The 13,632-nt window shown below is 45.3% G+C and overlaps 1 protein-coding gene across 24 annotated transcripts in view; it reads right to left on the bottom strand.

Moving 5' to 3' along the window:
* MAP4 (microtubule associated protein 4) overlaps nt 1-13,632 on the bottom strand; it is a 165,532-nt gene that overhangs the window by 50,991 nt on the left and 100,909 nt on the right. For 9 of the 24 annotated variants that reach the window (XM_054818323.1, XM_054818317.1, XM_054818324.1 and 6 more), the window contains 8 exons: nt 13,216-13,326; nt 12,479-12,607; nt 11,888-11,962; nt 10,469-10,609; nt 7,991-8,623; nt 6,880-7,023; nt 5,906-6,076; nt 438-4,772 (listed from right to left, as the gene is read on the bottom strand). In XM_054818323.1, the coding sequence (XP_054674298.1) occupies nt 438-4,772; nt 5,906-6,076; nt 6,880-7,023; nt 7,991-8,623; nt 10,469-10,609; nt 11,888-11,962; nt 12,479-12,607; nt 13,216-13,326 (5,739 nt within the window). The remainder of the gene's footprint in view (nt 1-437; nt 4,773-5,905; nt 6,077-6,879; nt 7,024-7,990; nt 8,624-10,468; nt 10,610-11,887; nt 11,963-12,478; nt 12,608-13,215; nt 13,327-13,632) is intronic. The other 15 variants (XM_054818332.1, XM_054818336.1, XM_054818338.1 and 12 more) reach the window with 5 other exon arrangements.

A 13,632-nucleotide genomic window follows, 5' to 3' on the forward strand; every position in this document is an offset into this window, starting at 1 on the left:
TCCTACCACAGAAATACTGCGTTTATTCAGTGCTATTTAGCAATCACGACGACTCACTGGTGCACCGCAGATGAAGGTCACTTTCCGTCTCAGATGACAAGAAGCTAATGTAACTTAACACCAAAAAGGGCAAGTTTACTTAAGTATTCTGCAATATATAGGTAAAATTAACTCTGAATGAATAAAAACTAATCGTAATCAAGAGTTCTCGAACGTAGACCAAGCTGTCAATCCTTCAAACTCTGGGAATTAGCACTGTGAGACAGGCAAGCAGAACTAACAGCCTTGTAAGATCAGCCAAAAACCGGTCATGCCACACTCGCTTGTGCCACATAGGATTAACAAGTACGTATTCATGCCAACGCACTGACAAATAGCACGGTCTTGCACGCAAGCTGTCTGGATTACTGCTGCTAGCTCAAATCGCAAACACACACCTTTTTCTTGCCTCTGCCGGCTCATACCAGTGGGTTTCAGCTGCCTTTGTTTCTCTCGGTCTGGAGCGGCAGACCTGGCTGGCAGAGTCGGCACCCCTCTTGACTTTGTGGGTCTCATGTAGCCTTTTATCTGTTCCGCTGCTTTAGCTCTCTCCTTCTTTGCCTCCTTCACAGCTTTCTGGTCACATTCTTCTTTTTCTTTAGTTGCGGCTTGAGGTTTATCTACCTCAGGCTTCAACGCCACAGCATCCTTCAGGTGAGCTTCCCCACCGTGAGCAGCATCCTCTTCTGCGGGCTGAGCGAGCCCTTTGTTGCTCTCTTTAGGACTCAGTGTGGTTGGTTGGGCAGCTGTAAGATTTAAACCAGCAGCCTCTGCTTCAGCCGCTTTATCGTCCAAACCGCCCGGATACTTGAGCAAGCTCTGCTCACTCCTACCTCCATCCAGCTCAGCCTCTTCGGCTTTATTCTCCATCAGCGCTTCTGCCACAACCTGCGACACGGCTGCTTCTGCTTTGCTCTCTGGTATCGCTGCAAGCTCTGGGGAAACGCACCCAGCACCCTTCTCTGCAGAAGGGACGGTTGCTTCGAGTTTCTCCGTCCCTTTGGCATCTACAGGAGCTGGTCCGGTTTTTAGATCTGCCACCTTCTGAGGAAGGTCTGAGGAAGTGCTGTCAGTGTTGTACTTTTTATCAGTGGGTCTGATTTCTTTATCTTCCACCTTTGCCACAGCAGAAAGGTGAACTTCGTCCTTCTTTGATTTAATGTCCCGTTTAACTGAACAATCCAAAGAAAGTGGTTTACCTGCTTCGCTCCCATCCTGGGACCCGGCCTCTTTGGTTTTACCGTCTTTCTTCGAAACCTCTTTTCCAGGCTCTTTCTGGCCCAGATTGATCGGTTGCTCACCAGATTTCTGCATCTCTATCTCCTTAGCACCAGATCCAGGCTCGTTGCTGCTGCTCTCTGCTACAGCTTCAGGAGGAGGAAGCCCCTTACTTCTCGCGCCCTCCTCTGTCTGCTCTGGGAAGCCAGAAGAAACATTGCCGGTGTGATCAGGGCCAGGCACTGCAGCCTGAGCAAAGGGTTCAAAGTCGCTTCCTTTATTATTCCAAAGCATTTGAGGGCCAACAGGAAAGTTTTTAATATTTCTGTTTTCATCTACAAAATCCATGTCCTCCATTCCATATCCCACGGGAGGCTGCACTTCTCTCCTGTTCGTTTTTGGCTCTAGAGAAACGGGCTGCTCCGAGGCATTTTTAGCCTTCTTACTACTTCCATCATAACCCCTCTTTTTAGATCTATCGGTAACTGTGGCCAAACTGTGATCTGCCCCTGCGGGATGCTCTAGGATAGGAAGTCCACCCCCCTTGCTACAAGGAGTGGGACTTTCTGCTCCAGGTTTGTCACTTATCTCCACGTCAGGAGTAGCAAACAGCTCTGCGCCTGCTTTAGGCTCCAGAAGACATGGCTGCTGCAAGCTGGCCTCCATCTTTTTGCATTTCTCTTTATCACTTGCATGTGATTTTTCTGGCTCCAGAGGGGCAGCAGGAGCCTGTACTTCGTCTAGCAGATGCGCTAAAGTACTGGAATTAGGCTCTTTGCCTTTATCAAAAGCCTGAGTTTGTTTAATATTTCCCACCTCTTCACCCACTGCAGGGATGTTACCTGGACCCAGTACAACAGACTGCTCGAGACTATTTTCAGCCTTTTTGCCTTTCACATCTCTACTTTTTTTCTTGGGTTTGTCCATCACCAACTCCCCGGCGGGACCACGCGCCGCAGCTGCGTCTGTCCTGTGCTCTGGGAGAGGCTCGCCTGTATCTAGTTCCTTATCTTTATTCACGGGCCAGGTTTCTTTAGCATTGACTATTTCTGGCTCTGCTGTCTCTATTTTATGACCCGAAAGAACCAGCTGATCAGAGAAACTTCTACTGCCAGCCTGTATTTCAGGCTTTTCCAGCACCTCCTTGGTTATTCCTGTCAGGTTCTCCAGCAAAAGCTCTCTTTCAAAACCAGACACCTTACCTTCATCAAAGGTCCCTTCCTTTGCGCTTCCAGCTACTTCTTTGCTCAGAAAACTGCTCATTTCCACCCCAGCATCCGGGACAGCTGCCTGTCCCCAAGGACTTTTTTCACTTTTTTTCCTTTTCCCATCACTACACCTCTTTCTAGGTTTGTCTGCCACCAGCGTGGCATCAGAATTTATCACAGCTGAGTCACTTGCACAGGTAATTCCAGCCTCTTTGCCTTTACTCATCAGATTTACCTCCTTCGTTTTGCTGACCGTGTCAGCCACAGCAAGATGCTTTGCTTCCTCTCTCCTACTCTCCGGCAGAAACAGTTGGTCTAAAGCACCCAAATCAGCCGGTTCACGTTTTCCAACATTTTCTTTAGGCTCCTCTGTTACCAGTTCAACGGGCCTCTGCATTTTGGTTACACCTGATGCATTCTCCTGAAAACACTCAGCAGTAATATAGCCCCTCTCTCTGCCTTTATCACTAACTTCCTTAGTTTTATCAAATTCGTCAGGAAAACTACCTGGGTCCATCTTACTCTCAAGAAATGGCTGCTGGAAAAAACTTTTTTCACCTTTTTTATTTCTTCCGTCACTACCTCTTTTTTTTGGCTTGTCTGTCGGATAAGTGTGTGTGAAGCTTACTGACGGATGTCCTCTTGCAGCAAAACCCCTGCCCTTATCAGGGACAGTTGTTTCTTTTATAGTCTCATCTGTCCTCACTTCATCACTAAATTTGCTCACATCCTCCGAAAGCATCATCTGCTCAGAGAAGCTTTTGATTTTTTTAACTTTCCCTTCACCACGCCTCTTTTTAGGTCTGTCCATCCCACGTGCAATACTGGGATCTTTTCCAGTCTGCTGCTCTAACGCAGTAAATCCTTTCCCTTTGTTTTTATCAGGGGAATCTGCTACCGTCGCTCTGTCCGCTGCTTCGGCGGAGGCGGGATGCTTGGTTGCATCAGACTTAGCCGACACAAGAAACGGCTGCTCGGAAAAACCGTCAGCCTTTCTGTTTTGCGAAGCAGTAACTTCCTCGGGGTTTGGTATAACTAATGGTGTAACAGGGATTTTAGTAGCATCTGTTGGGGTCTTCAATGCTCCCTCTGAAGCACTGAAGTCAACGGCCATGCACTCATCAGAGGACACTGGTTTAGTTCCATCAGCTGCCTCCGGCTCCTTAGGAAGCTTGTCGGACAGAGCCGCAGCCTCTAGAACAGTAGGCTGTTTCAAGGATTCATTTTCAAGCCCTTTGCTTTTTTCACGACTACCTCTTTCCTTTGCCGCTTCTTCCAGTGACCTGCTGGAAGCCTGAAGCTCACAGCGGACAGCGTCACTGAATGCTTCACGCCTGGGAGATGTGCATTTTGCCTCCTTATCTGGTTCAGAAAGGAGCAATTCTGGAGGTTTGGACTCGAAAGGAGTCTCTATTTTGCTTAGATTGATCGCTTCTGAAAGAGATGCCGTCAGGTCAGCACGCTTTGACTCCTTAGACTCCGTCTTCTCGTTTTTATCAAGAAAATCTCTTTCCATAGGCTTGGTGGGCACCTTTGCTCTAACAGATTCCCCCACCTTAGTCTTGCCTGCCTGCTCCAAGGGAACCTCATTTCTTTTGCCTTTAGATTGCAACATCAAGCCGTCATCTCTCATTTCTTCTGTTTTCGTGACATCTCCATTCTTTGCATCCAAGACAGATTCTAACGGCACGTTGGGTTTTTGAGCCTGCTGTCTTGGTGCTGGCGCTGAGAAAGCATTTTGATCATCCAGGACATGACTCCCAGATATTAGTTTAGCGTCCTTTGGCATAGCTGAAGCTCTGCCTCCTGAGGCAACTGACTGCTCTTTGCGAGCTTCAGCAGGCGCTACGGGACAGACATCTGCTTTTTGCAATTCAACAGCAAACAGAGGATTTCTAGGAGCTTTTGAGACTGTTACGTTTTCATCCCAGAACTCCATTGTTCTCGGCAGCTGGTTTCTCTTTTGTTTTGGTTTCTTTTTCTTTTTCTTCACAATGGCCAGAGAACCTTCCAAATCCCAGCTCTCCCTTGGTACATCTCTGCAGCTCTCCGCAAACTCCGACAGCACACTGGATGGCTGCTCAGTTGCCTTTTTATGCGCAACCCTAGCGCGAGGGGATGGTCCAGCACCACATCCAAGTTCCACTACAGAATAGGGGTCTACTTTTGGGTCAGAACTCTTCTGTTGAGGGAGACCTATTAGACGTTCCTCTGGTACATCTGTAATAGGCACTGGTGCAGGTTTTGCTCTGCCAAACCTGCGTTCACTCGATTTGTTAGCTTGCCTTATTTGTGCGGTAGGTAGACCTGGAATACAGGAAGCCTGCTCAAATATCGAAGCAACTATTTGCTTTTAAAAAAATAATAAAATATACTCTATATGTGATTTTAGCCATCTAAAACAGTCCATACAGTCATATATGCAGATTTTTTCAGCACCGATACCACACTAATTCTAAATCCACCTCGGTAGGGCTGGGACAGACGTGTACACGCAAAACCTATTTAAACTACTACCGATAAATACGTCAATGCTATTTAAAAATATATAATTCCTGATACATGCTCTTACCCCACCGAAAAGCAACAGTTCTTGTAAGGACATGCTGTCTCTTTTTAAAAATGCATTAAGGATCCATTTTGTCTCAGCAAGACAAGATAACAGCTACACTTTTTATATCCCTAACTGGCGTCCTTCCAAAATGTGAAAATTTAAGTTTAGTGGAAAGATGAGACTAGAGAGAAGGGGCGGAATGGGGAAGGGGGAGCAAAGGAGCTAAGTTTCCCCCAGCACCCAAGGTGGAAGCAGCGGAAGGCAGAACCTCCGAAACAGAAGTCATTTGCTGTACTCCGTTAGAGGCAGCACGAGGTTTCCTTAGCTACAAGCCACTGATTTTAGAGAGAGCATCAGTCGTTTGTCAGCTAGCCCTGGCCCACAAATCAGCCTCCGGTCACAAGTGTAAGCAATAACAGCTCATGGGAGAGGCTGGGTTAGCGGAGCGGGAAAAAAAATTACTTTTTCATTTGGTAATTACAAAACTCAATTTGGAAGGAGGTCTACACTAGGAATATAGTAATAAGAATTAATGGTCCTTTTTAATACCCAAAAAAAAAAAAAAAAGCTAGCAGTAATGGCAAAAAGATGGTGAGCTTTTAAATTCTGCAGCAGAGGAGATACAAACCAGTCCCAGTGACAAAATACTAGTAGCACCCGTATTTAGGGTTTTAGTCCGGTGAACACAGAGGGGAAAGACGATTTAAGAGGGCAGGGATCAGAGGCAAAGCGCAAGCAGAATCACCGATGAATGCAAAGAACCACACAGCTGCCTGGTGCAAAAAAGGTGTCTGCTTGCTCAAGTGGCAACGCAGTCAGTAGGAAAAGGTGAATAGTTCACAGAGGATATTTCCATTCTAAAATTGAATTATTATTTATATTCTACCTGTGGGCTCTGGCAGGGTTTTTTCTTGCTGAGGTTCTGCGTGTTGGACATGGTTGTGTTCAGCCGCCTCCTTTTGTGTCTCTGTAACAGTAACATCCGCAGTAGTAACAGATTTTTCTGGAAGGAGGTCTTTATTTTCTAGTGCAACGGCTTCTTTTGCTTCTACTGGCACTGAAATATGAAAAATATGAACAGAATGCTTCAGTTCTTATGCATACAGGCAACCTGCAGTTTAAAAGCAAGCCTTGAGAAGGGTAGAGGTTTTAGTTTTATTTTTAATAGGGATGAAGGTTATAAGATAGGGTAGCCTACTACATATTATCTCCTCACAATCCCATTTTCAGCAGCAATTTTATATTTTGGCAGACATGCCAAGGTGGAGGTAAAACAGGAAGTCTTGGGGCTTAAGCGCAGGGGTGGGTTTTTTTTTTTTTGGGGGGGGGGGTTCCCCCCTCTTTGTAATCAATTGAATTCAGACTATACTAGCTTCCCACTGGAATTCAAATCCAGAATACACTCCATTATCAATCTGGAGCCCATCTAATGCTAATCATCTAGTATTCATATACGCCTGAGAATATATTCATGCAGACACTACAAAATTCCTAGCTACGCGTAATTATACCAAGTTTTAATTTGTAAGACATAATTACATCGGAGAACAGTTCTATATGTAATTAATGGTATTTAAATTTTCAATAGAAATAAAAATTATGACAGACATTGGTACAACAACTATGGATGAGGAAGAAAAAGAAGTTATATGAGGGTAATTTCAAATGTAAAGACTACCATCTATTTATAACAGTCCCCATGTTTGCACACACCAATAACCTTCTTAAAATGAAACCTTTGTTGCATTGTCCTTGATAAGGACAGAACAGTGTCTGTGAGAAAGAACTTGGGTGGCAGGGCAGAATTAGCTGATAGGGAAGTTCTGGCTCCGGTTTTATTGCACGGTTTGCATTTCTCACCTGCTGGTTCTGCAAGATGGTTCGTCTGTTGGGGAAGATGCTCGTCGTGGTGGCTGGGAGGTGGTCTGCTGTCTTCAGCCTTCTCCAACAGATCGACACAAGCTTCTGCGACCAGCGATTCTTGTTCCACGTTCGCAATCACTTCTGCAAAGGGAACGTAAAGAATAAAAATTCATATTATTTTTAATTTAGATCAGATTAAGCAAGATTAAAAAAACCCCACACACTTCCTCACCTAATTCTCCCCTTCCACAAGAAACGAAAAGTTTTCCTCACTTTCAAAACAGTGGTAATCTGCTTTTGAGGACCACTTTCTACCAGCTCTCCTCTCCTGAAAGCCTAAGTGTTGTGCTAAAGCACACCTTCCCATATTGTCCGGAATTTGCACGTTCATTCACCCACCTATGCCTCTCAGTTACTACACTCTAGTAGGGAGTTTTTGTTAAAACTTCTCTCTTTGGAAATTTATTCCTATCATTAAACTAAAGAGCATTAGAAGGTAAGAAAGAAAATATCTCGCTCCAACTCCTTCTGCAATTAATCCACACGTACTGCTTCTGCCTAGTACAATTTCCTATATTTTGACAGTAATTTGTTAGTGAATTCAGAAACCGTTTTCAAGAAAAGAACCTTTGTTTGAAAAGACTGTGTCCTACAGGATCTGTGGAGATTTCTGTATAAGCTGGGGATGATAGCGATACAAAACCAAGTACTAACAGGGATGAACTAAAATGTCTCTATGGCTATCCTAAAATACATACATCACTGCTAAGAATGCCAAGTAAAAAAAAAAAATCATTAAGATATTCTAGTTTTATATTTTACAAGCGAAAAAATCCTCCTGAAGCACTTCCTCTGTCTGTATCTTGACAGCAAAACTGACCTCCACTTAAGATGTTTTGTGCAAGGCATATCATAACCTTAACTACTAAAAAAATATGCTTTTTACTTGACAGTCTTAAGACCGTTGTGCACCCATGTGGCCATCACTATGCGTGGCTCCACATCACCAGGAGCGTGCTGCTAGTGCGACGCCAACTTACAGCAGCCTCCTCGCACCACTTGCCATGCTAGTGCAAGCCTGAAGGAAGCTTTGGGCGTGCACGCTCACCTGCCAGAGGTTTGCCGAAGGGTGACTTGTCTTGCTCAAGAGAAGACTCAGATGTCATCAGCTCTTCAGATGCAGCAACCTCGGCGTCAGCTGCAGAGACAGACTCAGCTTCTGCAGGGGCCAATCCAGAATCCATGGTGGGAAGAGGCTCGGCTTCTGCTACAGGAGCAAACCCAGAATCCATGGCATGATGATGGTTGACTTCTGCTGCAGGGGCAAACTCTGCATCTGCTGCCGGGGCAAACTCAGAATCCATAGCTTGATGAGATTTCGTATCTGCTGCCAGGGCAAACTCCAAATCCCCAGCATGGTGAGATTCCACATCTGCTGCCGGGGCAAACTCCAAATCCCCAGCATGGTGAGATTCCACATCTGCTGCCGGGGCAAACTCCAAATCCATAGCGTAATGGGATGTGGCATCTGCTGCTGGGGTGAAGCCCGCAGCTGCCACTGGGGCGGACGCATCGCTGACAGCAAACTCAACCTCCGCAGCCTGCAGAGCGTTGGCTCCTGCTGTAGGTGCAAATCCAGCATCCGCAGCTTGAGGAGGCCTGGTGTCTCCTGCAAGAACGGACCCAGCTTTCTCTGCAGAAAGGGACAGGACGTCCGAGGCAGGAACACACGCTGCATCTGCTACAGAAACACAGATCACAGAAATCAATAAAAAACCACAGAATGTAAATACCTGACAGGGTGGTTTTATGACTAGAGAAGATGGGGCTTTCGTTCCCTGTCTCGTCTTTCAGCATCGCTTTCTCCCCTCCCTTACACCAGTCACTCGGGTTGTACCGGTCTTTATGAGTCCTCAATGCACCCAAGTGCCTTTCCTACTACAGCTTCGTGCGCCGTGGTTCGTATCCTTGAGCAGCGCTGGACATGTGTCTGCTCCTAATGGACATCAGCCACTTTTCCGTCATTAGAAAAATGATAGAAATTGTTTTTCTATCGTTGTTTTTGTTTAAAAAACACCTGATGCTACCCAGCTGGCAAGAGACCAGAGCTGCTGGATCTGCCACGAGCAACACAGAATATATTCATATATTCCTGTATATATTCCAACAGAACACACACAGCAATCACAATGAGGGGTTTTTCCTACACAGCAGGACACAGAAACTTTTGGTGTCACCTTTACGAGCCCAGCTGTGTGTTCCAACAGCGGAAAAAGTCCTGAAGCATTCCAGAGCCGTACGCGCTTCATTTTACCTATTGTTTATGCTGTTCAGGGGTGGGATGGCGCTGCGACTTGAGCAGGAGCACTGGCACTCTTGGCACAAAAGACACTGCCGTCCAGTGAATCACCCGCTGCCCTGCATTCCTTCACGCCCAGCTTGGCCTCATCCATTTTTTACATAAAATCAACTAAACGCTGAGCTGTTAGCTTCAAAATAACATTTGTCAGTTCACAGCAAAACCAAACCTCTGCATTTAAAGTTAGTGTCTTCATAAAATCCCCTTAAAGGAGTTTTTGCAGTCAGTTTTAGTTTAATGTTTCTGCTGTCTAGAGGCAAGTTTTTACAAATTATCGAAAGCCAGAAGCACGAGGTTTCTCTTCTGCAGCTATTAATTTCAACAGCCCCGAGCACTGCCCATGCTCTGCGTAGTGCAGCACCGTGACCCGAACATCTCAGATATGTTGCTGAGTAGATGTTAAGAAAAAGAAAATTTCTACTGATTGTTTGAGTCGCATCTAAAAATATCCTCCCCAAACAATGGAAAAGATCTTAAATCTTGAATTAGATACTTAAACTGAAAAAGGAAAGAAATTAGAAAAATGGAAAAAGTCCCTTTTAAAATAGCCCTTCAGGATCCATTTGGATAAAACCAATATTCCAGTGAACCAAACCAAAAAGATCCATTACACACTAGCTTTCATTTGATTTTGCCTGTTTGGGTTTTTTTTTTTTTAATTTGAAGTGGTATCATGATCTGCTCCAAAATTAAATTTAAAGATTGCGATTTTACGGAAGAATAAGACAGTAAAGAAATAGATATTAAAATTGGTAGGGATGCTCCCTCATGAATCATGGAAAGGACACGGAATGAAGCAAAAGGAAACTGGACAAAGACTGGTGCAAAATGTACCACAAGTCCGATGCTGTATACAAATAGCTTAAAACCTCTGTTTTAAAGACAGTCTTTAAAATGGACAGGTTTTGAGGTATTTATATCCAGCATGAGGCTCATGGTATAACCACGTTCTTGACACACCTTAATGTATTTCCGGAGCTAAAAATTTGAGAATGTAAAGAATCATTAAATCAGTTACTGGACTGTGACACAAGGGTTGAAAAGCTGAGTAGACTTGTTATTTCTCACCAAGGCAGTTCAGGTATCATAAGCTTTTAGCCACGATGGGATTTGTTAATACCTCACCGCGTTTCCTTCAGAAGAGGCAATCCCATCTCCTTCCACCATTACAGCTTGCTCACGAAGGGCATAAGCCCAGCACTGATCTTTAGAGCGGGGCGACTGTACCTGACGCCGCACCTTTTGGTCCGTCAGTAGCTTCAGCCTCTCCTGGGAATGCTGTTACTGCAGCAGGAACAAAACCAGGAGCCACCGCCGCAGGGCTTTCCAGAAAATTCGGCTTTATTGCTTCAGTCACTGTGGGGGGCACTGGGGATACGAAACGCAGTTTGATTAAGCACTGAAAGGTCTTAGCAAACAGTTTTCTCTTCTGGTGTTGCCAGGATGTGAATCACCCTCTCCAGGTGCTGCCCGCAGCAGCAATCCTGATGAGTAAGCTCCCCCGCTTCAGCATCCCCGTCGAGTCGGGCAGAAACAGAATCGGGTTTTATTGTCAATTTTCAGATTAGTCTGTGTGGTACTTAGGAAAACAATTCTAGCTTGGGAGAAGGAACTGCTGTGACAAAGTTGAGGACCGTGCAGTTACAAAGCACCCCAGCTCTACCCCGAGCCCTACGTAGAGCCGCCAGCTCCAGAAACACTTTCTACCGAGGACCAGTGTTGAACTACTCTGTTCTTAGCTTGTTCACCAAAATCGGCAAGAACGATCCCATTCTGGATCAAATACTGTAATATCCATGCAACTGCAACGGAATTATGTCCTGGTAGAGCTTCAAAGGCTTAACTATAACCAGAATCTAAAGATAATTGGATAGAATACGCAGGTTTGCAATTAGAATTTAGTTTAAAATTCTGTTGATTATGCAGGAGCCAAAACCGCGTGTGTTGGTGCCCTCGGCTGCACCGACCCTTCGAAGCAGCAAACACGAGCCCTTAGCGCTCAGGGCAGCAGACTGGGCACCCAGCGTGCACAGAGACAGCAGTAAAGTTCCAGTTTTAGAGTTTCTTTCCAAGAGTACATTTTATTCATCCTACTCATTATTTTAGTGTGAAGCAATGCTTGAACACACATCCCAACTGGAAATTACGGGGCCTTCACTGTAATGGAGACGCACAGAATGGAAACACAGTCTGGAATATACAGAGCTTGCTGCTGAACCTATTTTTTTGTACACATCTACATCTGGTAACGCAATTCCCCAAAACCATGGCATGTTTTCAGTGGGTTAAAGCCCTGCTACAGGATATGCCCCCCCAAAAAAGGGCATGTCACTAATATCTACTGACGGTTGGGCTTGGAACTGCATATATTAAATTTGTTACCCTAAAGTAGAAGCAAAGTATGTAAATGCCGGGTTCTCCCCACCCCTGCAGCACCAAACGCATGTTAGGTAACATCTCTCTAAAACACACATTTCTATCCTAAATTGATCTGAGAACCAGAAACAGTGATTTCTTCGTCAGATCCCACTTGACTCCACTAGTGCCTTGTGTTTCTTGGAAAGGCAGAGAAGAAGAGAAGCTCTGCTTCTGCTGTTCAGAAACTCTCTAGACAGTTCCTGCAGATCAAATCAAAACTGTTTGTACCTGGTGGCTCAACAAAGAAAGAGGCATCTGGTCCCTTCGCGTCATGCTGAGCGCCCATCCAATGCTCTTCAGACACTATGGAAAACAAACACATTTAGCCCTGTCGCTGCTTTATTTTTCAGTTGAAGAAGACTCTGCTGGTTTGTGAGTTCATTCTCAGGTAACTTCTCAGTTCCCTTTAGGAATGGTACCGGAACATCATGTTCTTCTGCGATTATTGCTAGTGAAAGCTTGCATTAGAGAAGAGTTATAACCAGCACCGACCCCAGGACCCAATGGAGCAGGTTCTTTTCTCAGTTCTTCTGGGCAACGTGTTCCAGGTGGCCCTGCTTGAGCCGGGGGGTTGGCTAACATGACCTCCAGCAGTCCCTGCCAACCTCAGCCATTCTGCGACCTCCTAACCGCTTCAGAACATTCCCACTGAACCAAGAACCGCCACTGCCAACAGGACACTTCCTAATCTCGACTCATTTTATGTATGCAGTCCCCCGCCATGATTCTTCAGGAGTAGGAAACCAAGAGTTCCCAACCGCATACCCTTCAAACCCAGCTAGGAAGACCGACAGTAAAAACGAAACATCTGGTTCTCACCTGCTTTGTCTTGCAGAAATTCTGCAGTTGAATCCAGGCCAATGAAGGCTGACGGGTCTAGAGCCTCTGCAGGAGAATACAGGGGCCCCAAGAAAGGTTGTTCAGGTACCATCATAGATCCATGTGGTGCTAATGAAGGAACAGGCCATTGTTAATCACCATGCCAGCCCTAATGACTCCTCTCCAAAATTTAAAGTCTAAACAACACTTGGAAAAGAAACTATTCTGTTCTGCTCACAAGCAGTTTAGATAAAGTTTGTAAGCAACTCTCCCAATTAGCTCAGCTTTACAACCTGCACTGTGAATCACGTATGCATACCTAATTTTGTAACAAGGCGTAAGACAGTAAGCACAGGCAAATTATTTTGCCTTCTGCTTCTGCTCCCGTGAATCCTCGTTAATAACTACTTCAACTCCAACAGTCCAAACACTGAAGACCGCTGTGCAGACAAAGTTAACGTGTATTTCATTTCTAGCCATGAAGACAAGAGCCACTGGTAACTCCTGCTTCAACTCAACTTGTCGAGATGTCCCATCTCCTTCTGCCTAAAAAAAAACCTTCCTGGAAGTAGTTATTGGAATGGCTTTAGGCACACGCACAAAAAAAATTTAAAAAATCATGTGAAGAGATTATATAGTCTGTGCACTTAGCAGCTTAATAGTTTTCGGTACATGAAAGTCAACAGAGAAAACCCCAAAGCCTGACCCTCACGGACAAATGCCAAGGAGGAACTCACCATGGATGTCTCTGGAAGCATCAACATGGCCCGTGAACAGCGGCACATTCTTCATGTCAGTAGGAAATGATAAATCAGGCAGATTCTCCCCTCTGTGCATGCTGAAGGGGTCTGGCAGGAGACAAGAACGAAGTCGGTGTCACCACACAGGGGGAAGACACGGTGCAGAGAAAGATATTTAAAAAAAAAACAGATGAAGATGCACCTGACACCACTTCTGAGGGAAAGCTGCTTTCAAATTTATTTACCAGGGCAAACACCTTCATAATTAGAATTTCAGTTGCCCAGACTGCTTCCCAGGGAAAAGTGACTACGGTTGGGATTACAACTGTTGCATGGAGAACTGGTCTCCTCCTCTCAAGGAGCAAGCATCTGTTTCTCTGACGGACGCACACAGCTAACCCGAGTCATGAACGA

Source organism: Grus americana, chromosome 2, assembly GCF_028858705.1.
Source record: "Grus americana isolate bGruAme1 chromosome 2, bGruAme1.mat, whole genome shotgun sequence".
Taxonomy (NCBI): domain Eukaryota; kingdom Metazoa; phylum Chordata; class Aves; order Gruiformes; family Gruidae; genus Grus; species Grus americana.